At 40.2% G+C, this 26,160-nt stretch overlaps 1 protein-coding gene across 1 annotated transcript in view; it reads right to left on the bottom strand.

The window, feature by feature from the left end:
• ALDH9A1 (aldehyde dehydrogenase 9 family member A1) overlaps nucleotides 1–25,311 on the bottom strand; it is a 55,336-nt gene extending 30,025 nt beyond the window's left edge. The window contains 3 exon segments of the mRNA XM_032226460.1: nucleotides 14,595–14,740; nucleotides 23,110–23,311; nucleotides 25,204–25,311. Of these exon segments, the coding sequence (XP_032082351.1) occupies nucleotides 14,595–14,740; nucleotides 23,110–23,293 (330 nt within the window). The 5' untranslated portion in view covers nucleotides 23,294–23,311; nucleotides 25,204–25,311.
• Nucleotides 25,312–26,160: the final 849 nt, after the last annotated feature.

Here is a 26,160-nt window from a genome sequence, read left to right as displayed (position 1 = left end):
CGCGCCATCCGAAGCGCTAAGGAAAAAGGCGACCCTAGCGCGACGACATAACCGCGGAGGGCAAATCCGCTCCTTCCGAAGCACTCAGCACCCTAACCCTAACCCAGTGATGGCGAACCTATGACACGCGCGTCAGTGCTGACACGCGTAGCCATTTGGGGTGACACGCACAGGATTTCATGCGATTCATCCTCGGCTCCTGCACGGCCGCCGAGGATGAAAGAATCTGTGCTGGAGGAACGGGGGGGGGGGGCGGGACGTGTGATCTCCCCCGCCCACACTCACTTACTGTATCGCCACCACCCCTTTCTGAGCGCAGGGGCTGCTGGTAAGGCGTGCGTGCCGTGCGCACACACGTCATCAGCGCGGCGAGGGAGGACCCGCAGGAGAGGAGCGCGGGAACAGTGCGCGCCTCTCTCCAGTCAGGCCGGCACAGAGAGTCTACAAAAAAGTCACTAATAGGCAGGTTAGTTAAAGAATTCGCCCTCCCCCTCACTTATCTCAATTCACGGCAGGGCTGTGGAGTCTGCTGCTTCCAGCTCCACGTCCTCATCAACATGCCGCACCGGCCCGCCCCCGCTATGAATATTCATATTCTTCGCCCTTGCGTCACTAGGAATATTCATAGCAGGGGCGGGCTGGAGCGGCATGTTGATGAGGACGTGGAGCTGGAAGCAGCCGACTCCACAGCCCTGGTTCACGGCACCCCAAACAAGTTCAATAATATCAAGGGCAACATACGAAATCGACTGATGAACAAAGAAGTTACTAAGCAGGTATGTTAAATAATTTGTTTTTGGTTTATTAAATACAATTATATATTGCAATTATACATTTTTGTAGTTTAAACTATAAATTGCGCAAAATTATGTTTTTGTCAAAGTGACACACAACGCGAGTTATGCTCGATTTTTTGCCGATTTTTGACACACCACGCCAAAAAGGTTGCCCATCACTGCCCTAACCTAACCCTAACCCTAACCCAAACCTAACCCTAACCCCTAAACCTAACTCTTACCTTAATTTAAATCGGCTTTCTGCCACCGCGCTGTTTTAAAGCGCCCTTCTGTCGCCGCGCTGTTGTCGCCGCGGTGATGACATCGCAGTGATGACGTCGCGGCTTTAGCGATGCGGTTTTGTCACCGCTATTTTGACGAGCGCGGTTTTGTCGGGCCACGCCCATTTTGTGTTCCATAGAGCACTTGCAGATCATGATGTCAAAATTCAGAAACCAACTTTTGGTAGTCTGATTTTTAATTACTTTCTGCTAAATTAAAAACTGAAATTAGTAATTGTAAGCTCCATTTTGGCTCTTGAAGCTCTATGCACCCAAAATGATAGATACTTATCAGCCAGGGCCCTGGTGATATCATCAGATATTCTCTACGTTGTGTAACCATCAACTAGAGTACATATTTTTAGTATGTGTTCCACTAATTCAAAAAAAAGTATAGTTCTGTCCTAATTCAATTGGTATCTCTATTAGTATGTTCACTTACTGTATTTAATAAATCTAACTAAAAAGATACATTTGAATGTTCAAAAGATTTCATATGATCAAATCATTGGACTGAAATATTAGATTGGAAGAAAAAATAAATTGAAACTTTTCTTGAAAATGATTTTAACTTGTTTTTAAATAATTTAAGCTATCTCACCTAAGTATCATTTGTCTTTTAATGTTTTTTTCCCAATTCTACAATACCACATTTTGAAGAACGAAATTGAAAGAGATCATTTAATCCACTCCTTGCTCTATGCAGGAAATCAAGTTAAAAATGCCAGATATGGTCCACACATCCTGAACATATTCACTTTGTCCTGGTAATTATAGCTTCAATTTCAAGTTACTTTTGCTTTTAGGAAGTGTTTTAAAACTTTCATTTAGAATCAATCTTCCTTTAATTTAAAGTTCTTGTACCACAGTTTGCAATGGCAAACTACTACACAAATCTTGGCATTCTTTTTGTGACATTCATTCAGGAATTGGTAGACTTCTCTCTTCTTGCCTCAATCATGTTGCCTTTTCTGAAGGCTAAATATTTTTTTTCTTCAATCTCTTTTAATTTGGCTTAGTTTCTAGTGTTGATCATCTTTATTGGCCTTCCCAGAACCTGTTTCAGTATCTCTGAATTCATTTTAATATGTGGTGACCTGAACCTGACATATTACTTGAGCTTATTGTATGTTTGACTAAGCAAAGCAGAATGGAATAATATTATAATGATTTAGAAATTATACTTCTGTTCATAAAGCTTAAGTTTGCATTTGCTTTTTTTGCAGCCACATCCTATTGGTTGCTATTATTCTGTTTGCAACCAACTCCAGTCTGCTTTCTTATAAATGCAATTACAAAGCCAGGTATTGCTCATCCTATACATATACATTCACATTTCATAGTAAAGAATTGTATACTTTCTTCTGTTACATTTCATTCTGTTGCTGTTAGTTCACGTCTCTAACCTATCAAGATAGTTTTAAATCTGATTTCAGTCTTCTAGGGTTATCCCACCCAATTTGATATAAACTGCAAAACTGGAGAATTACCTCTACCTCTTCTTCCAAATCATAAATCAAAATGTTTAAGAACAGAGGATTCAGAGTGACTCTTATTTTTATGTGATCCCAGTTGAATAACAATAGAATTTGATGGGCAACCATTGATGAGTACTCTGTGGTTATAATTTCAATCCACTTAACTGTCATGCCAACCAGACCAGACATAAATATTTTACTAATCAGTATTTTATTTATTTGTTTGTTTATGTTTTGTATTTCTAAACTGCCCATCCCCCTCAAAAAGGGGATCTGGATAGTATATAATATAATATAACTGATAAGTCAAACAATGTAGAAAATTAACATGAAAATAAAAAAAATTAAAATAGCGTTTTTTAAATTGTAGAATAATGACAATTAACCATCAAGGGGGGGGGGAATCCCTAAAATGGTCATTTAATGTTTGGATTATTACAGGGACTAGCCAGTCACAGAGTTGTATGCCACACACACCCCCCCCAACCAGGCTGCAGCTTTGACCCCATCTTTCCCCAATATTTCCTTACTCTGGGAGCAGGATGCTCCACTAAGAGGAGCCATGGTAGAGAAGGCTCAATTCCTAGACCTTCAGCAGTCAAAATTCTTTGACTGACAGGTTTGTAGCATACCTTCCTTGCCTGATGAAATGAAACAGACCAATGAGATTAAGTGAAGCTGGTTCTGCAGATATCTGATCCTAGGCCATGTAGAGCTTTATAGGTGATGACCAACACCTTGAATTGAATCCAGAAGCAAATTGGTAGCCAGTGCATTATATTAGGGAATACTTTGTCTATTCTTAACAATTTATAATTATAAATTTATAGTTTAGCAAGATAAATTATGTGAAAATTCTAGTCATATATAGATCATAGTTAGAAGGCAGGATAAGAAATAATGGATGGAAACTAATCAAGGAGAGAAGCAATCTGGAATTAAGGAGAAACTTCCTAACAGTGAGGACAATTAACAAGTGGAACAGCTTGTCTTCAGAAGTGGTAAGTGTTTCATCACTGGAGGTTTTTAAAAAAAGACTGGAAAGCCATTTGTCCGAAATGGTACAAGGTCTCCTGCTTGAACAGGGGGCTGGACTAGAAGACCTCCAAGGTCCCTTCCAGTTCTATTCTATTCTATATCCAAGATATTTCTGGAAGAGATGCAGAAAAGGACAAACAAATTTAGTGAGTGGGAGTTTCTGTATTAGGAACTATTTAATTTAGAAAAAAGGCAAGAAAGGGAAGTCATTATAAAAATTTATAGAATTATGAATGTTGTGAAAAGAGTACAGAAATAAGCCATTTTTCTTTTTCACAATAAATGAACTTAGAGTATCCATTTACCTTTAATAATGAAATAATGAAAGTGTGGGAAAAATGAAATGATACTTCAGGATTCATTACCAGAAGATATGGCAATGTACCAATGGTTAATAGAGCATGAGTACATGCTATCTCCAGGATCAGAGACACCAGATGTCAGATCGCTATCCTGATACTGCCATTCAAGTGGGGAGACCCAGATTCTTTTACTCACTTATTGCTCTCATCCTGTTTTCCTATGTATCCTGTAGTTCCCTAGTTTATAACTTTTACTCTGTCACCTATTCTGCCCTGTGTTTTGGTTTACCTTGGGGGATGTACAAGGGGGAAGGACCATCTGTTTTTTCTCAGTTTGGAAGCCTCACAGAAGAAACACACTCCTTATCTCTTTCTCAGGATGACCAGTTTCCACAACATCTTCGCACCTGTGGATTGACTCATTCAACATCTTCAAAAAGAGGGAAAAACAGAACTACAGAACAACCAGTCTAATATCAATATCCAGGAAGATACTAGAAAAGATAATAAAAAATAGATCTGCCACCACCTAGAAATGAGTAAAGTAATAACTACCAGCCAGCACGGGTTTGTTAAAAACAGATCATCCCAAACCAATCTTATTCATTCTTCAACATAGTGACTAAATTAGTAGACCAGCAAAATACTGTGGACATAATATACTTAGACTTCCGCAAGGCATTCAACAAAGTAGACCACAACCTATTTCTTCATAAGTTAGAAAAAAGTGGGATAGACCGCTTCATCACCAGATGGATTTGCAACTGGCTGACAAATTGTATTCAACAAGTAGTCCTTAATGGGTCTAAGTCTGCAGGAAGAGAAGTGAGCAGTGGGGTACCATGAGGTTCCGTCTTAGGCCCAGTACTCTTCAATATCTTCATATATGACTTAGATAAGTGAATAGAAGGGGAACTTACCAAATTTGCAGATGATACTGGCAGGAATAGCTAACACCCTAGAAGATAGGCTCAAGATCTAGAAGAATCTTGAGACTTGAACACTCGGCCCTATCTAACAAAATGAAATTCAATGTAGATGGAGTAATAAAATAATATAAGTGTTTATATTTTACTGAAATAGTCCCCTAGGGGGAGCTATACCATGTGGTAATGGCGGAGAGAAGGAATATGTAAATACTTGAGAGGAGAACAATGAACTGTAAGAGGAGTGGCTATGAATTGAGCGGGAAAAATGTGATTGCTTGATTGGCCAGAAGGATGCCAAGGGCTAATTGGTTAAAAATTGTATTCCCAAATAAGGTAAAAGATAGGGTAATTATTGTCTCTGATTGGTCTGTAACCACCCTCATCAGGCTAGCTGACCAGGAGTAGGAGGAGTTAGGGAGGGTATAACTGCTGTTTCACTTTCGAATTTGGTGTGGCTCTCCTTGTGACTCAGGTGAAGTCAGGGTGAGACCCACCAACGCTTTGCAAACCGTTTTCAAATTAACTCTGATTTTTGGATAATAAAAGGGAACTTTATTCTTCTACCCCGAACCTCGTCTCTAGAATTCTTTTTTTTTAAAATTCTACAAACAAATTGGGGGCTCGTCCGGGATCCAATCTGCGCTGGAACTCTGAGGGATTCTCCTCAGGTGCACCCCTTTCCTTTTTGAAAGGAGAAGAATCACCCAGAGGACTGCGCAGCTCTTGGAAGCCCGTAAAAATTGTGCGATAGACGAGCAGTAGGGGGGGTTGAATAAAGGGAAAGGGGTTGAATAAAGGGAAAGAGGTTGAATAAAGAGGAAGAGACGGCTTGGAGATCGACCGGGAAACATCTGTGCACAGAACCCTGAGTGAGTACCTGGTAAAGACACCAGAACACAAGATCCAGGGCGGTCAGGGAGTGTGTGGATGTGAGAACTAGCAAAGGGGCCGGGTGGAAGTCCTTTTGAGGAATCTCGGGAGATTCGCAGGACGGAGTGAGTGATGGGGATATTGTGAATATCCGGAGACGGTGACGTGTGGAATTGAAAGGAATTGCTGGGAGGGACACAGGAGCACATACTGAAGGGAAGGCTACCTACCCATAAGAGAGATGGGGGGTAATACAAAGTCGACTGAGTCAGGGAAAAAGTGTGTTAAAAGGATCCAGAAAAACCCCAAACTGAAAATCAACCCGAATGGCCCTTTGGGCAGAATATTGGCTGGATGGGGATCCCCGCCCTATAACCGAGAGATTTTGAGGTTGGGGTTGAACAAAGAAGATATGGTTAATTTTTGTTGTTTTATATAGTGGAAAAATGATGTTGAGTGGCCACGAGATGGCGCTGTAAAATTACTTTCAATGCCGTAATCTGTATGATTACGTGAAACAAAAGCAATGTAAGAGTTTAGACAATGAGTTAGATTATGCTTTATTGTGGAACCCAGATCTTTGGCCTTCGGAAAGAATTTTGATAGCCAAATCTAAAAATATACAAATAGAAATCAGAGGGGACATTAAATACCCATTAGTAAGGCCAAATTGGAATAATAACGATGCAGAGGGAAGACAGAATATGATGGATTTGAGATCAATAATCATAAAAGGAATGAAAGAAGCTATTCCACAAGCACAAAACATGACCAAAGCAGTAAATATAAATCAAGGGAAAGATGAGGACCCGGCAACATATTTGCAGCGTCTTAAGGACGGAATGCGGAAATATGCTGGGGTGGATCCGGACAATGCTCTAAATATCCAATTGGTGAAAATCCAGTTTGTTACCAAAGCCTGGCAGGATATTGCTAAGAAATTACAGAAGAGGGAAAATTGGACCACGGAAGCTATGAAGGTTCTGTTAAGAGAAGCACAAAAGGTTTATGTAAACAGGGAGGAGGAGGTAGTGTCCTGAGAACACCCCTCCAGTGTATGTTGAAGAATTTTAAGAAGGCATATAATGGGGATTATGGAGACCCCCCCATCAACCCAGGCTAATTTAAAAATATTTTGTGAGTCAGAATGGCCCACTTTTGGTGTAGGATGGCCCCCAGAGGGAACTCTGGATCCTAGGGTTGTAAGCTTAGTCCATCAAGTTGTAACAAACTCAGGAACTGGCCACCATCAGGTGAACTGAAGAGAAGTTCTACCTGAGTTTCTTCCCCAAAGCGATTAAGAAGTCCACAGGGACATGTTAGAAAGCTGTTAATAGTTGTCTTTTAAAAGAAAAGTAGAGTTCGAGCCCCACCCAGATGCAAATGATGAGTTAATAAAATATCTATATATCTTGCTCTTTAAAACTATGCCAGCGTTCTGCTGGGAGAGCTAAGAGTTTGGACCTTTAAAACTATGCCAGCGCTCAGCTGGGAGGTCCAATCTAGAACCCTGGCCAAGCAATGTGTGGACAAACATCCCTATACATTGTCTCTATAAATCTTGACCTTTAAAATTATGCCAGCGCTGCTGGGAGATCAAGATAGAAACGGAACATCACAGGGCAGAGACAGGTATTAACGAAATAGTGCTTAAAGAGATAGAACAACGGGTGTAACTTCGAGCAAAAGTAAGAAAGTTAGCAGATAATAAGGTAAAGCCTGACTGAATGGGAAGACCTAGGTAATTGGACTTGATTAATTTGATGTAATGTCTGTTAAAAAAATTCTTAGGTGTGCATCTAATAACATGTAGAATTGAATGGAATTGATGGTGATATGTTTGACCAGTTAGCTAAATAAATAAATAAGCTTGGGCTTGAAGCTGTGGGGGAGGGGAGAGTAGTTAGGATTTAAACTGCTCTCTCTGAGTTTCTCCGCTGCTTGGAGAATGAGCCATAAGTTCTCCAAGGAAAGAAATTTGAAGATTTAAAGTGACAGGACCTCCCCCAGGCCTGAAAGTGTTGTTTCATGGTATGTGTGCATGTGTGTGTGTAATCATTTTCAGACCTGGAGGGAAGTTGAGATTTCTTAATAATAGAAAATGGAGCTCATTGGCTTATGTACAGCTCCCTGAAATAATTATAATAACTGCTTTGTATGAAAGAAGAATGAAATGGGATATTTTTGTATGTGAAATTAATCTAAACAAGCAGCCTGATTGCAGTGCAAATGTATGTCATGGTAAAAGTTGATATGAATGTACTATAAAGAAACAGTAAGCTGCAAGATTGTTTAATGGTATATGCATGTATGCTTGTGCGTTATCATTTCCAAACCTGAAAGGAGGGTGAGATCCTCTAATAAATAAAATGAAGCTTGGTGGCTTGTGAAAAAGCTTCCCGAAATAATTATAATGATTGGTTGGCATGAGCAAGCATGATTGCAGTATGAATGTATATGTCCCCGAAAGTGATAACTGAAGAGATCCAAAGACCTGTGATCGCCTGCGTGAATCCCCCCCCCTCTTTTCCCCCTGAGTCATTCTTTGGAGGAAAATAGGAGAGGTGGGGAGAGAGTGTATGTATGTGTTTGAGTGAACGAAAGCTCCGGTGAGGGAATTGCGCCTATTTAGGGAAGTAGGTGAGTTATTGCAAACATGATTAATCAAAGATAAGTATGGGGACAGGTTGGACAGTAGAGAGTAACGAGAAAGTGATAAAAGAGTGGGAGAGAGGGAGAAAGAAAAAGAGTGAAAGAGACAGAAAGAGACAGAGGACAGAATTGTTGCCTATAGCTTTCTGCCCACCCCCAGCTAATGGGCCATTAAGATGGCCCGGCGAGCTCACTTTACATAATAAAGACTTCTCCTCACTGCAGCTGTAGGGGGAAGGGATATTACTCAACTGACCACAAGGCATCTGAGAACTCATCACAGCCTAGATGAGAGAGAAGAATGGAAAAGAAAGAAAAAGAAAGTGAACAGAAACAAAGAGATAGAGGATGAGAGAAACAGAGAGAGAAGAGAGGAAGAGGAAGTGTTGGGTTTAGAGGAAGACCAGGAATGAGAAGCAGGGGCGGAATAACCAGAGGAGGAATGATAGGAGAGAGAGTAACTTGCTTCCATTGTGGCAAGACAGGACATTTTAAGACAGAATGTCCTGCTCTGGCCGGGGAGGAACAAATTAACCGATTGATGGAGGAAGATGAAGATATATATTAGGGAAGTCAGGGGCCCTTCATTAGGAGTTCCCGCCAGGAGCCCTTGATAAATCTGGAGGTGGGAACCCAGGAATATACCTTCTTAGTGGACACCGGAGCATCTCGCACCTCTGTGTGTGTGATGCCAGGGGAAGGTAAAATTGATAATCAGACCCCCCAAAAAATATATATCAAAGTTAGTGGGGTAAAAGGGGAAGCTTTTAATGTGAAGCAGTTAGAACCAGTGAAAATAAGATATGGGAAAAATGAAATCCGGACTCTAAAATTATTGTATGTGCCTGAAGCAGGAATTAACATCATGGGAAGAGATTTGATGTCTGCCTTGGGAATTACAATAAGCTTTAATAAAAGTGAAACAGTTTATGTTCTAACAGAAGAGAAAGAACAAAAGATTGATCCTTTAGTTTGGGTGCAACCAGGAAATAGAGGTGGATTAGAGATAGAGCCTCTAAAAATAAAATTGAAACCCAATAGTGTAGTAGTGAGCCAGAAACAGTATAAGAGTGAGAAAATCACAATGGGAGGGGCGCTAATTGTAAGCAGCCCACACCAAGTGAGAACACTGTTGAGACAGAAAGCTGGGAGGTGGTTGACTGATTCAAGGTTGTTGAAATATGAGGGTATGTTGCTGGATCATGCTGACCTAGTTCTAACAACGGACTCGGCATTGAATCCAGCACAGTTCCTCAATAAAACTAATTCATCAGGAGGTGAAGAAATTGAACATTGGTGTAGTGAAATAGTGGATTTAGAAACAAAAATTAGGCCGGATTTACAGGATACCCCTTTGGAAAAGGGAGAAAGATGGTACATTGATGGTTCTTCACGAGTGGTGGAAGGGAAAGGCAAAATGGGTACGCTATAATTCAGGAGGGCACGTGGGCTCTTTTGGAAGGGGGGAGGTTGCCAAACCATTGGTCTGCACAGGCAGCTGAATTATATGCCTTGAAAAGAGCTCTCATATTGGGGGGAAAATCAAATTTAACGATTTACACCGACTCTAAGTACGCCTTTGGAGTGGTGCAAACCTTTGGGAAAATCTGGAAGGAAAGGGGGTATGTGACAAGCCAAGGGAAAGACCTGATCCATCAACAATTAATAGAAGAAGTATTATCAGCCCTTGTATTGCCACATAGAGTTGCAGTGGTGCATTTAAGGGCACATCAAAGAGGGGATGAAATAGAGAAACAGGGAAATAGGCTGGCAGACCAGGAGGCTAAAGAAGCAGGCATGAATGAAGTCATTGAACAGATCAAAGTTATGATTCCCCATGTGTATGAAGTGAAAGAAATACCAATTTTTAATGAGAAGGAGGAGAATAAAATTAAACAAATGGGGGGAAAGAAGGATGAAGAGGGGAAATGGTGGTTACCAGATGGGAGACAAATCCTCAATTACCTCCTAATGAGACAAATCTTTGAGAGATTACATGAGGGGAGCCATTGGGGAACTCAGGCTTTGATTGATGAAGTACTAAAGAAGTATGCAGGAATAAAAGTTTATACTGCCGCGCAACAAGTGGCCCAAAAATGTATAATTTGTCAGAGGGTAAATCAAAACCAATTAAGGGAAAAACAAAGAGGAGGGAGGCCTTTAGCGCTTTATCCTTTTCAAAATATACAAATAGACTTTACTGAAATGCCACAGGTGGGAAGATATAAATATTTGTTGGTTATTATAGATCATTTAACGGGGTGGGTGGAAGCCTACCCATGTTTTGATGAAACTGCTAGAACTGTTGTCAGATTAATCTTAGAGCATATTATACCAAGATATGGAGTGGTTCAGAGAATCGATAGTGATCAGGGAAGACATTTTACGGGGAAGATTACTCAAGGAATTGCTAATATATTGGGAATTAAGTGGGACCTGCATAGCCCGTGGCATCCGCCCTCTAGTGGAAAGGTGGAGAATATGAATGGAAAAATTAAAGTAATGCTGACAAAGTTGTATTTGGAGACAGGAATGAATTGGATGAAAACTTTGCCAATAGCCCTGTTTAGGATAAAAACACAACCCAGGAGGGATGTGGGAGTCTCACCTTATGAAATATTATTTGGAATGCCACTAAGGAATGCTGGGATACGAATGGGGAATTTACCTAGTAAAGACAAAGGGTTGATACAATACTTGCAAATACTGTCCCAGACTTTTGATTCTTTCAGAAAAGCGGGCTATTTAATACAGACTCCTCCATTGAGCTTCAAAGTACATTCCATTGAAGTGGGAGACCAGGTGTGGATAAAGACTTGGAAGGACGATTCCCTAAAGCCAAAGTGGGATGGACCATTACTGGTGTTGCTGACCACAGACACTGCCATCCGGACAAAAGAAAAAGGCTGGACCCACTACACCAGAGCGAAGAGAGCCAACTTGGAGGAGTCGGAAACATGGAAAGCCCTTCAAAAAGAACCGTTGAAACTGGTGTTAAAAAAAACAAAACAAAAAAAAACCCCAGTGACTTATATCCTTTTGAATATAACCCTAGTGGCGGTTGGGGGAGAATTATGGATTGAACCGCCTAGAATCTTTGAACCTGATGGAACTTGGACACAAATTCGGTGTTATAATGACAAGGAGAGTGAGTGTTTTCCCATGAATTGGATCTTTGAACCCAAAATTTGGTGGTATGAATCTAAGTTACAACCAAACTGGCAACAAGTAGGTCAGGAGGAAAGTTGGATAGTGGTAACACAAAAGAGAGGGGGTAAGTGTCAAACCACTCTATATTTGCAAATAAACCGAGAGACTATAGGAAGATATACTTGTACAATGTGGGAGGAGAAAGACTATTTAAACACAAGCTCTTTAGTGGTCTCCCCAAGTTCTTTCGAATTTCCTCCTATCCCCTCGTGGATGCTGACTGCTTCGGCTATTAGGAGACGCTCCCTGCAGAGAAAGAATAGAGCCGTTGGTATGGTGATCTGTTTGAAAAGTGGGGGACATCGAAAGGGAGAGTTCCAATACTGGAAAACTGCCCAATATGGATGTAATCTGACTCTGGAGGTAACACCAAGGCAAACTCAGAGAGATCCAGCTTGGACTTGTAAAAATCAAAGTAGAGAGTGGATGAGTGGAATCACCCAGATGTGTGAAAATGCAACCAGGGGAGACCCAAGGTGCTATTGGATAGGGAAGGCCTTGTGGTTCAGTGGTTGTGGCACGGAAGGGGAAGGCACTGAGAATCTCCACTTTCTATGTGATAATACTAGGAGTCAGTATTTACAACCAGGAAGGGGTTGTGTAAAGTATTGTGGGAACCTGCTCGGAGTCATCAACCAGCCTATCCCTTAAACCCCCATGGAAAAAGAAAGAACAGAGCATTACTTGCCATAACCCAGGCCTACTCACAAGGTATAATGTGACCCTGTGGGTTGGATTGGGAATTATTAGTGGACAACCTGGGGCAGCATTACTAAAATATCTTAATCATACGGTGGTCACCAAAGAAGAAAAATGGGAGCTTTCATTAGATGTATGTAGAGCAATGGATATGATAGCATTCCGAAAATGTGGTTCACAAACCTGGACTGGCCTGTTAGATGAAGGAGGGTTCCTAGGGGACATTTTCAGAAACTGGAAGCAAGCCTTATTTATGGTTGGTGTAATTTTTATTGGATTAATGTTGTTGCCATGTCTAATCCCGGTAATAAGAAACTTAGTAATCACAACTGTGAAAAGTATTATGCAGGCCCAACAAACAGAGAAAACAATGATGGTACTAAAAGAAATTGGTAACCAAATACACCTGTTGGAAAGTATGGACACTCTACACCCTATGAAAAATACTGAAACTGAGAAAGAAAGATTGAAAGAAATAAAAGAAAATATTAAACAAATCACCAAATAAGAAATGGGGGAATTGGAGTAATAAAATAATATGAAGTGTTTATATTTTACTGAAATAGTCCCCTAGGGGGAGCTATACCATGTGGTAATGGCGGAGAGAAGGAATATGTAAATACTTGAGAGGAGAACAATGAACTGTAAGAGGAGTGGCTATGAATTGAGCGGGAAAAATGTGATTGCTTGATTGGCCAGAAGGATGCCAAGGGCTAATTGGTTAAAAATTGTATTCCCAAATAAGGTAAAAGATAGGGTAATTATTGTCTCTGATTGGTCTGTAACCACCCTCGTCAGGCTAGCTGACCAGGAGTAGGAGGAGTTAGGGAGGGTATAACTGCTGTTTCACTTTCGAATTTGGTGTGGCTCTCCTTTGTGACTCAGGTGAAGTCAGGGTGAGACCCACCAACGCTTTGCAAACCGTTTTCAAATTAACTCTGATTTTTGGATAATAAAAGGGAACTTTATTCTTCTACCCCGAACCTCGTCTCTAGAATTCTTTTTTTTTAAAATTCTACAAACATAGAGAAAAGTAAAGTCCTATACTTAGGTAAGAAAAACCAAAAGTACACATATAAACTGGGTGAAACCAGGCTTAATAGCAGTGACTGTGAGAGGGATCCCTGGAGTCTTAGTGAACAACCAGCTAAATACGAGCCAGCAGTGTGCAGCAGCAGCCAAAAAACCCAATGCAATCCTAAATTGCATTAATAGAGGGATACAATCAAGATCAAGTGAGATACTAATACCACTCTATAAAGCCCTAGTAAGACCACACCCAGAGTACTGCATCAATTTTTGGTTACCACTCTAGAAAAAGTGCAGAGGAGAGCAACCAAATTGATTAGGGGACTGGAAACTAAAACATATGAAGAACGGTTACAGAAATTGAGCATGGCTAGTCTAATAAAGAGAAGGACCAGGAGAGACATGATATCAGTGTTCCAATATCTGAAGGGCTGCTAGAGAGAGTAAGGGGTCAAGCTACTTTCTAAAGCACCTAAAGGCCAGACAAGGAATAATGGATGGAAACTGACCAAGGAGAGATTCAACCTAGAAATAAGAAGGAACTTTCTAACAATGAGAACAATCAACCAATGGAACAGCTTGCCTTTGGAAGTTGGGGGAGCTTTATCACTTGAGACTTTCAAGAAGAGATTGGACTGCCATTTGTCAGAAACTGTGTAGGACCTCCTGCTTGAGGGATGTGTGCTGTGTTGTTGGACTAAATGATCTATAAAGTCATTTCCCATCCTTCCAACTCTTAATCTGTTAAACATCAAACTGAAAGGAGTTAACTACTTTATCCTAATGGAATTGCCTGAGGGGAACTCATTGCATTGTCTTCCATTCACTTCCTTTCAATACAACATTTCCTTTTGAAATGCTAAAGTTTTGAGAGTCCCTGCTTTCTTGAGCAGGAGGGAGAGGCAGAACCTTACAACAAGAGACTTTTAATGAATTGTTTATGGATTCTCAGACATGCAAACATTGTTCTTTAAATTGTAGGTTTCTGAACTTTACAAAACAGCAGATTTTCTATCTGAACTCTTCATTTCTTATAATGTACAGTTGCTTAAGGAAAAACTAGAGTACTGAAATTAACAGATAATGTGGAGATAGGATTTGACCTGTTTCTTTAAATCAATCTATGATCTGTATGCAGCCTGAGGCTTACATATTTTTCTTCCATGTCAAAAGTGACAAAACAGCAATCTTGACTAAAATCACCCAGATTCCTGGGAATCAACATTTATCCTATCCACTTGATATTTCCCAGGTTCCATAAAGTCGGGGTACCCCCAAAACTAATAAACCTGCCAACACAACCTTACATTATTGCTTTTATATCACATACCCGGATAATTCGGGCTGCCTCCAGCAGAATGCTGCTCCGTTCCATGCCTGATTTCTGACTCCATATTTTGAAAGCAGCATGTCCACTCTTTACAGCCAGATCTACCTCCTTCTCACCAGAGAAGGGTAAGTTCCCAATTACTCTGCCTGAAGAAGAAAAAAGGCGGTTCAGTTTGCCAAAATCTATCGACAATGCTTACTTGGCAATGCTTATTAATACCATCTATTAAGCTACTTATTAAGAAGTGAAAATGACTTGATAATAAATAGCAATTCAATATTACAGCACCTTTTGCCACAATTTTAACAAATCCACATTTTAATTAAATTATTAAGTATTATAAAATAATATTTAAGGAAGGAGGGGAAGAGTAAAGGGAAGTGGGAAAGAATAGGAAAAAGAAAAGAAAAAGAATTGACTTCCGACTCTCTGATGCAGTAAAATAAAACTTCAAGTCACAACTTTTTGTTTTTCCATATTAACAAGTAATTTCTATAAAGATCTATCTGTTTAATCTGTAAAAACCCAAAGTCAACGTTACATTCTTTTCCACATCAAGCACGAAATTCAGAAGTGGTTTCCATGTGGAAACAAAAGTATTTATATTCTTGTCTTTTAGTCAGTTTTGCCATTTCAGCCAAATCCATCAACTTCCGCAACCATTCTCATGGTTGGTATGAAGGTGTTTTCCCATTTTTGTACATATAATAATCTTGCTGCTGTCAATATGTATATTAACAAAGTGCCATTTTTTTTCCACAGTTCTTTTTCCATTAGTCCCAAAAGGAAAAGTTCTGGTTTCATTTCTATCTGCATTTTCAGGATTTTCTATCTGTATTAGAGTGTGAATCATACTCCAAATTTTTTTGCTTTATCGCTTTAAACAATGGCGGAAGGATATTTCTAAGTTTATGTGGCAAGGGAAAAAAACCAAGAATTAGATATAAGCTATTGCAAAATGCCAAGGAAAGAGGGTGGCTGGGCCTACCAGATATGAAATTGTATTTTGATGCGTGTTGCTTGACCTGAGCAAAAGAATGGATGAGTTTACAAAACAAAAGGTTATTTGAATTAGAGGGACATGCACTAAGGTTTGAATGGCACAGCTACTTATGGTATGACAAAAGTAAAGCTAATGTTGATTGTAATAACCATTTTGTTACAGGTGCCACACTAAGAGTTTGGAATAAATATAAAACAAGACACTCTATAAAGTTGCCTCTCTAGGTGTCGCCACAGGAAGCCTTTTTTAGAAAAGAAATGGTGCTGAAGCCAGTTTGGCTGATGTATGATAAAATTTTATCTTTCAATTCTGATGACCCATATTAAAGCCAAGGGAAGAACTTGAATCAGGAGGTTATACTTGCCATTGGTTTACTTACCAGCAACTGAAAGAAAGGTTTACATTGGATAAAAAGTGCTATGGTTTTGATTTTGTTAAAAATTAATTGGAACGTTCATTATGAGATAACGATGAACATATTATTGCTAAGATTTATAGAATGTTATTGAAAATGAACTTAGAAAATGAACATGTAAAACGTAGATTCAGTGGGCAAAGAATTTTGGATATAATGTGATGCCTGAACAATATGTGGACAAAAGGTCCCAAAAGTTTCCATCCATTGTTTCTTATCTTGCCTTGTGTTTTGGAAAAGAAGTTGACCCTTAGTGGCAGCCCCTCAAATATTGGAATACTATCATGTCACCCCTAATCTTTCTTTTCAATAGACTAGCTAGCCAAACCCAAATCCTGCAATTCTATCTGCTCTTTATATGTTTTAGTCTCCAGACCTTTAATCATCTTAGTTGCTTTTCTCTGCACTTTTTCCAAAGTCTCAATATCTTTTTTGTAATATGGTGACCAAAACTGGATGCAGTATTCCAGGTGTGGCCTTACTATGACTTTATAAATCAGTACTAATACCTTATGTGATTTTAATTCTATCGCTTTGTTTATACAACCAAGGATTGTATTATCTTATTTGGTTCCTGCCGCATAATGCTGGCTCATATTTAAATGATTGTCCACAAGGACTCCAGGCTTCCTCTCAGTTACTGTTTTTGAGCCAGGTTTCACCTAATCCCATGATAGCGAACCTATGGCACATGTGCTGGAAGTGGCACACAGAGCCATCTCCCCAGACACAACAGCTGTCGCCCGTTGCTCTTCCAGTTCCAGTGTGCTCATGCATGCTGGTCAGCTGGTCTACGTGTGCGCGGAAGTGCTGGAAACCAGAAGAGCAGCTCCCCGGCGTCCATGTGCACACTGGGAAGCTGAGCTTCTCATTTCCTTTGCATGCATACATGCTGGCCAGCTGGTCTTCATGTGCGCCAGCAACCAGAAGACCAGGTAGCCGGTGCACATTTGTGCACCAGAAACCAGAACCTCAGCTTCCTGGCATGTGCATGCACGCGCACCATGGAGCTGCTCTTCCGGTTTCCGACGCTCCCCCACGTGTGCACGCGCTGTCACTTTGGCACTGTCGAAAAGGTTCACCAACACTGAACTACTCAGTACTTGCAACTTTGGTTTTCTCCTGCCTAAGTGTCAAACCTTGCTTTTCTCCAGATTAAATTTCATGTTGTTGGATACTGCCCATTCTTCAAGTCTGTCAAGATCCATCTGGATCTTGAGCCTATCATGTAGGCAGAGATGGCAAACTTTTTCAGCACCAGGTGCCAAAAAGGGAGTGTGCACGTGCTTTGCACTCGTGTGTGCATTCTCCACAGTTGTGTGTGCTTGCTCGCATGCGTGCTCATCAGGGCCACAAACCAGAAGAGGAGCTGCCCAGGGGACATATGCATGCCGAAAAACAAATTTCTAGTTTTCGGTGCAGACTGGTGCGCCAGCCAGCTCGTCTTCCAGTTACTGGCATGCATGCACGCACGACGATCAGCTGGCTGGCACGCACTTCCCCCCAAAATATAAGACCCAGTCTTATTTTTGGTAAAACATGGCTATCTAGGGTCACTTTATTGGAAGCCGTTTGTTCTCGATTGTGTCCAATGTGGGCGGAGCAGTTTTGTTCTTTTTGTGAGGTCATTTTTTAAGCTGTTAAACCTGTTTGCTCTGGATTGTGTTTAATTTTGGTATAGTCTTCCGATCCCTTGGCCGGCGCCCTGGAAAGGGAAGGGAGGGGCAGGCTCGCTGGAGGACAAGGTTGGACAACGAGGGCCAAGTGCACAGGGGCCATGGCGTGGCAGTGACGGCAACCAGATGGGCTGCCTCACTGTGATCCCATCTGTCTTTGCTTGCCCAGGCCTGCTACAGCTGGGACATGTGTCCCTCACTGCTTCCATCTGTTGCTTGGATGGTCGGCTTGATGGTCACAGCACTTGGATGCACCTGTGCTGCATGGGCTGCAGAGTCTGGCTGCCTCTTGGGGATGGAGGCTCCCCACCCTTTCTGTTCACTGTTCATCATGGGTGGGCTCATCCCACATGTGCAGTGGAGCTGGAAGACAAGGTTGGCTGCTCATTTTAAGAAAACTTCAGTATTTTTAAGAATTTACAATAGCTCTTGGTCCTTTATGAAATGTTATGACTTCTTTTATGTTGGTAATCTCAGGCTTTTTTCTAGGAAAGGGCTGTCAAACTCCCAGCCCAAGGGCCTGATGCATCACACGCTGGCTACACCCCCATCCGGTTTAGCGAAGAGGGAAAAAGTCCCAATACGTCATGTGACACTGCCATGATGACACAAGTTTGACAGAGAAGAAAGGGATAAACTTTCAAGGTAGGTATATAAGAGCTTAACATGTCCTAACAGGGGTGCTCTTACACATCCTACCTTGAAAGTTTATCCCTTTCTTCTCTGTCCACTAGTGTTATGTATTTATCTTTTTCCTGTCAGTTGCCTGACCACTGCTGGGGTTTTCAGGTATGATGTGCTTCTCTGGGTGCTTAGCTGCTTCTCAGCTGCAATGCCATGCTGCTCTGAGCTGTTGTTGGTCAGCCCCACTGCTTTAAACTGCTGCTGTGGGCACCCCAGTCTGCTATCAGATCTATTCCGCCACTGCTCAATTGGTATGCCATGCTGCTTTCAGCCACTGATGATCTACTGCGCTGCTCTCAGTCATTGTTCTGGGTATTCCGCTCCTCTGCCACTTAGCTCTGCACAGCTGCTGCTCAGAGGCTCTCAACCACTGGTCTGCTGCCACCTAGCTCCATTTCACCTCTGCTAAGTGGCCTCCATTTGCACCTCTGCTCAGCTGTCAGGCTCTCAGTTGGGCTGCAGGTTGTCTTTCAGCTGGAACACTGCCTGACAACAAGGTCACTTCTCAGCTGTGCTGTCTCTAAGTTGGAACACTGGGCCACCTCATTAAAGGGTTTTTTTAAAAAAAATTCTAGAAGTTTATTTTTATAAATCCCAAAATTTAGATTTTTTAAAAAAATAAAATTTAAACTGAAATTTCGATCTTTAGATGTTAATCTTCTAGACTAGTAGAATAAGAGAGGTGAAGGAACCTATTTTATTTAGGACAAATAGCTATCCAATCTCACAAAAACCTCCAGTGATATGGCACCCATACTTCTGATATCAAGCCATTCCACTGGTTAATTGTTAACACTATCAGAAGTTTTGGGAGTTCTGAGTTCTCTTTTTGGTCCCTTCTGTGGCAATGTTGATTTTGGCCTCTTGATATAATTTGTAATCCACAGATATATTAAAAAATGACAAATGTATAAAATTTGAAAAGGAAAACAAAATCCCAGCAGATAAACTTTGCATCCAAATAAATACTTGAATTCCAGTTTCCTCTTCTCTCCAAGTCCAGTCTTTTTCTCAATTCACTTTTTGTTCCTGTGGGTGCAATTCTGTGCATGTTTAGGTTTGGTTTTTTTTAGGTTTTTAAACAGATTATTCAGGACAGCCCATTTCTGTATGTCTGTCTGCAGGCCTGCCATGCCCAGAAGATACAGTATTCCAGATGCAGTGTAACATGGATTGCTTTTAAATCACATGCCTGAATAATTCTATTTTGTAGAATTGCCACACTATTGATTCACATTCTTCTTATAATCCATCAGGATATCTGCATCTTTTTGCATGTCACTGTAATGTGTCCCAAATAACCTCTCTCATCCTATTTTCATGTCTTTGATTTTTTTGTACCCAAATATAGAACTCATCCCTGTTGAAATAGATTTAGCTACCATCATTCCAATTTGTCAAGGTTCTCCTGAATCTTGATATTACCTTTGTGTTTGCTGCCTCTTCTATAGTTGTTATCAACAAATTTGGTAATTATATATTTCGTAAGGTCTAGCCTCTCCAATCTTCCCAAGAAAACAAGACTCTTGAAACTGAAGTTGTTTCAAAAGGAGCTTTTATTAAAAGGCTTGAGATAGGCAGGAACTAAATGTTCCCACTTAAAAAACAGCAATTTAAAGCAGTGCAAACAAAATCCCTCCCACAGTACAGCAATGCAGGAAACTGAAACTCACAGCACAGTGGAACAGGGGTAGTAGCTGGACGAAGGTCAGAAGTGACTTCAGGCTTCAGCAAGCTACAATGGAAAATGGGGTGGACTTGCCATAATGACTTAAGGAGTTGCAATTCCACCGTGACAGGGTTAATAATATGAACGATGGGGAAAGGCCCAATGTATTTAGTGCCCAGCTTTTTAGCCTGCTGCAAAAATTTTAGAAACTTTGTGGAAAGGTAAAATTTGTCTCCCACTTTATAAGCTTCAGATTCTACTTGTTTCTTGTCCTCTTGTGCTTTATAGGCAGCCTTGGCTTCATCCAAGGCTCTGTGGACCACTGGCCAAATGGTTTGCAAATGTTTCAAGGAGGCGATTTCTGATTCACGTGAGGGTAACTCAGGCATGGCATTAAATTCTTGCCCTGTGGCCACTCTGAATGGGGTAAAACCTGTACTAGTGTGAACTGCATTATGACAGGTCACTTCTGGAAAAGGCAATAGCTTGGTCCAGTTGTCTTGCTGATATTAAATAAAACAATGCAGGTACTGTTCCAGAACTGAGTTTGTTCATTCCATGGCCCTGTTGTTGTTGTTTTTTTACAGATGATGACTAGAACGAAGTCCCTGTTTGGTTCTGAGTAGGTCCAAAAAGGCTTTCCAGAACTTGGATGTGAATTGGACCCCTCTTTCTGAAATAATACATCATGGGGCCCCACGCAAGCAGTATATGTGGACCAAAAAATATTGGCCATAGGGATCCTTTGGCATGGGATGAAGTAAATCTGCTTTGAAAAAAACTCTGTGACAACCAAGATCACTGTGTTTCCAGAACTCTCAGGTAATTCTACAATGAAATCCATGGAGATCTGTCTCAATAGTGCTGAAGGGTCAGCCACTGGCTTCAGTAGACTGGGTTTTTTCCCCTGCCTGTGCTTTGTGGCAGCACAAATGGGACAGCTTGCTACATAACTTTCTATGTCTTTTTTAAATGAGAGTCACCAGAATTGCCATTTTAGTAAATGTAATGTTTTTACAAAACTGGGAATTGTACTATCAAGCAGTGGGACTAGCTTGCATGAAAGAATGGATTTTATTGAGAAATACAAGATTATTGACATTGGAGTTGGCATGCTTTTTGTGGTATGATAAAAGTAGGGCACATGGCTATTCTCAAAGACATTATGTAAGGAATGGATTATTAACAATATGGGAAAGAGTGAAAGGGAAACATTATTTAGAAATACCAATGTGGTTTTCAACAATGGAAGCATTGACACATCCAAGTATTACCAGTATGAAAAATATTATTAGATACAAAGATATCTTAACCAAAAGGGGGAACTAAAACAAAAACAAGAATTAGAAAAACATATAGGATGGTTTTCACAATTGCAAATACAATCAAGATATGAAAAAGATAAAAGAGAGTATGGTTTTAACTTAGGAAGTTCGAAGTTGGATAAGATACTTATGGAAATGGAAGAAAGAATAATCAAGGAATATATAGCTACCTATTAAGAACTATGCTAGAAGAAGTGGTTAAAGACACAATGTTAACTTGGGCAAAAAATTTTGGTCACATGATTGAGCTAGAAAAGTGGCAACAACTATGAGAAAGGAATTATAAATTAACCATGTCAACAGCTTACAAAGAAAACTTAAACAAAATGTTTTACAGATGGCACTAGCAACTAGCAAAGATGTTTAAAGAGAAGTCAGCAAAATGTTGGAAGTGTCAACAAGCAATAGGTTCATACCATCATATGTGGTGGACATGTGCAGAAGCAAGGAAATATTGGACTAAAATAAGAATATGGTTAAAGAAAATGTTACAAGAAGAAATTGAATTTAGACTAGAGATATTTCTACTAGGTATTATCCCAGAGAAATTCAAGAAAGGTGATAATTATTTGATTATACATGCAATTACAGCAGCAAGTATTTGCCCCAAATTGGAAATTAAATAAACTACCAACTGTTGAAGAGATAATAAAAAAGATATTAGAGTGTGCACAGATGAATAGGTTGACAATGAAAATAAAGGATAAAGAGAAATCGGAGTACTTCAAGACATGGGAAAGATTTTATGATTGGCTAGAGAAAGCAAGCTAGAAAAGAAAATAGGGAGAAGATCAAGTACCCAGATGACAAACTATTAAATGGAAAAGGGAGGGGAAAACAGAAAAGAAATAATATATTCAAGAGCGAGATATAAAGGGGTGGGGAACATAACTAGGGTAGACTAGCAAAAGTAAGGGAATAAGAAATGATACTAAATTATATTTGGGTTGGTGAAAATACCATCCCAAGGAAACATAATCTGAGATTTGAAATATACACCAACAATAGAAAAAGAAAGGGAGAGAGGAGGCGAGAAAGGAAGGAAGACGGGGGGGGGGGGGGAAGAAAGAGGTAAGGAGAGGAGGATGGAAGGAAGAGAAAGAGAGAGGATGGGGGGGAGAGGAAGCAGTAGGAGAAAGGGAAGGGAAGAAGAAAGGAGGAGAGGAGGAAGGAAGAAACTAGAGCAGGGAGGGAGGGAGAAAAGAAAGGGAAAATAAGTTGGTGTTACAAAAGGAGGAAGGGATGGCAAATAAAGCAACCCAAAGTGTACATTATAACCTATTAAATGAAATAATAAACATATAAGAATGATAAATGTAAAGAAGAACAATTATGTGAATGTATACTTAAAATGGTATGTAAGAGAATAAACAAAGAAAAAATTATTTTCTAAAAATTATTTTCTAAAAACAATCACAATGATCTAAAAGTGTATTCCTATATAAACATACATTTTGTATCAATTACTTTACTTATACATATTGAATAAGAATCCTCAAAAAATTTCTTCTATCAGCAGATTAATAAATCCTGCCATAAAAAAGCATCCATAAAAATATTCAAAAAAACAATATATTTTTTCTTGTATTGATTATTATCTAATTTTCTAAGAGGATTTAAATGTCATTTATATAACTTCCAAGTCAGCTTTATTCCTATGAGCGTGATAAGAGGTGAACATTATATAGCTGTATAACATTAACTCTATAAGACTTCAATATCACCATTATAACAGATGATTACCAGTTGCCGGTTCATAGATCTCCTCACTGTGATCCCCATCCACAGGCTGGTGACGGGTACCGTCTCGGTAGTTGAGAGGTTGCTGCAGTATAAATGTACCAGTAGTAATGGTGCTCATTGCAGTAGAATGGAGTAAACGAGAAAAGCCGCGTGGAAGAAACAATAAACTGGAACTAAGAAGCATCCGAGGTCTGAAGCAAAGCTGCAGAGGATGTAATATATGCAGGTTCTGTGACAAGGTATCTTATGTAAAGTACATATTCTTTAGAATCAAGCCCATATGGATATTAGGTTTCTTACAAAAATAAGAGTAGTTTACCACTGGATTTCAATATTATTATTAGTTTTATGTCCCATCTTTATTTTCTAAAACTCAAGTTGGCATACATAATGTTCCCACCTCCTTTTCCTCACCACAACTGTATGAGCCAAGTTGGGCTGAGAGAGGAACTAGCCCAAAGACATCCAGCTAGTTTCATGCCTAACTTGTCAGCTCCCAGTTTCTAGTTCAGCACCTTAACTAGTATGCCTAACTGGCCCTCACGGATTCCCAGTGTAGGCTATTACTCTGGATTCCCTGAGGTTGTCTCCCGTACAAGGATAGCTTTCCATAAGTTTTTCAAGATCAGCCATTTGTGTTTTATTTAATTCAATTATTAAATTGGGCACTGGGAATTGCCTAGATGACTTCCAGGCTCCCTTCTAATTCTATAAATTGATATTATGTTTCAGAAAAGCTTTCAAAATAGTTTACAAAACAAGGCAAAATATTTTTATTATCAAATTCAATAATTGTGGGCACTCATTTCTGTACCAGAGACATTGTATAAAGCATTATAGGTTGTATAATCTATTCTGGGGCATAATTAATTACATTATTTAATACCACTAGTGTACTTATATCTGATTTATGCATCCAATTTACGCACTCACTTGATACACAAAAATGAATTTTGTGATAGAAACATGCAAAGCTTGGTGTAATAATTTCTTGAATTATTCTTAAATTACAGATAGTCCTCAATTTATTACGGTCAATTTAGTGACTATTGAAAGTTACATCACTGAAAAAAAGTGACTTAGGACAGTTTTTCACACTTACGACTCTTACAACATCCCCATGGTAGATGTTATGCAACTGACTCACATTTATGATGGTTGCAAGTGTCCCAGAGTCACTAGACCCCCTTTTGCGACCTTCTGTCAAGCAAGTTCCATGGGGAAGCCAGCGTCACTAAAAAGCCATGTGACCAACAACTACTGCAGTGATTCACTTAACAAACCTGGCAAGGAAAGTTGTAAAATGGGGCAAAACTCACTTAACATTCTCATTTACCAACATCAATTTGGGGGTCTATTGTGGTCATAAATTGAGGGCTACCTGTTCTCTCTCCCTCCCTCCCTTCTCCCCCCACCCCGCAGCTAATGGATCAACAATTTAAGTAAATTGCAGTAAATTTGTCAGTAAATTGCACATACTGCTAGGATACGGAGGCCACGACGGCAATATAACATTATCGCGGTTTAGAAAGCAGCTTTAAAAATCAGGAGGAGGAGATTTGAAACAGGCCCCGCCTTATAAACCTCAGGCCTAAAACCACATCTCGGGAAATGGGAATAACTCTGACAACTGGAATAAAGTGTGTTGTTTTGCACAGCACCCGCTCGGATCTACCGTCAAAAAAAAAATACCCGCTCCAAAACTAGCAACCTGAAAACAAAGCGCGTCCCTTTCTTATCTACTTTTCACAGCAAGGGAGGGGAAGTTTCCCTTTTTTCTAATCGTAGAGTAGAACCGCCTTCCTGCGCGCGGAGCAGTTCAAATGAAAAAAAAAAAAACCCACCTATGGACAGGGAAATGCTGGATTGCTCTGCACCAGCGTATGCGCAGATGCAACCATAATCAGTAGGAATAATCTCCCTATTGCAAAAAAATACAATACAACCCACTCCCGGTTGTCTCTTCACTTCGTCTTGGAGACCGCCCTGTCTGCGATGAACAGGAAAGCGGGAGCCCTCTGTCAGGGGCCTCCTGCAAACTGAGTGGAATTATCCCTAAGCCATCCTCGCCTCTTTAGTATCGCTCATACTCACATTTCAGTTACTGTATTTGCGCGCCGACAATCGCCCTTTGATGCGGAAAGAGCCTTCTCACTCCTTTCTACAACTCCACCCCCTCTTGTAGGAAAGCCCCACCTTATAAAGGGGGCAAAAAGCAAAGGGCGTCCGGAGTTCAGATATTGCCTCACATTTGGGATTGCACATTGACTCCACCTCCCACTCTATTGGCTGGTTATATGAAACCCTCGGTGGAACAGCCTACAGCTAGGAGTCTCGTCGTCCCAGTGCATATTTGCTGAAGCAACAAGTATGCGTTTACTGAAGACTTTTAAGAGTGCCTGCACTGAGGGCGGAGTTGTCGCCCCCCCCCCCCCCCGAGAAGAGAGAACAGGGAGAGGAATTCGGGTTAAATATTTAGTCAGTCATAAATTTTGCCCTGCCTTGTCAATTTGGCCTCAGAATTCTCTATGGCTTCTCTAGTTCTGCAAAATCACTGTTTCTATTTCTTTCATTATTTTATATATTATATTATAAATACTGTAATCACCAGGGGATAGGATAGCAAGGTAAAAGGAAAAGTGTCCAAATGTGTTTTTGAGAAAAAATGTTCCAGATACTCTATCCCAGTATTTTGTACTGTATTTATATTTTGGCATACATTATTTTTCTGAGCCTTAACTATGATTACACTTGCTCTTGCAGGAACAGGAAAGCAGGACATTTCCCCTCCAAACTCCAGTGTTTCCTCTAACAAAATGCTTAAAGTATAACCAATCCAGAAATATCAGCACAGCTATTAAATGGAGCGAATACCGTGGAATCACAAGATGTCTCAAATTTGTTTTGAATAACTAGTAGTAGTGGCATTTAGTAGTGGAATTCATCCAATTCCCATTATAATGAGGCAGTTTATATTCCCAAATTGTCTTTGTCTAGAATATTCATTTAGAAGAAACTTCTGACATTTGCAACTGGCCTAAGGTCAACATT

Source organism: Thamnophis elegans, chromosome 11, assembly GCF_009769535.1.
Source record: "Thamnophis elegans isolate rThaEle1 chromosome 11, rThaEle1.pri, whole genome shotgun sequence".
In the NCBI taxonomy this organism is placed as follows: domain Eukaryota; kingdom Metazoa; phylum Chordata; class Lepidosauria; order Squamata; family Colubridae; genus Thamnophis; species Thamnophis elegans.
This window is presented reverse-complemented; position numbering and strand designations above follow the sequence as displayed.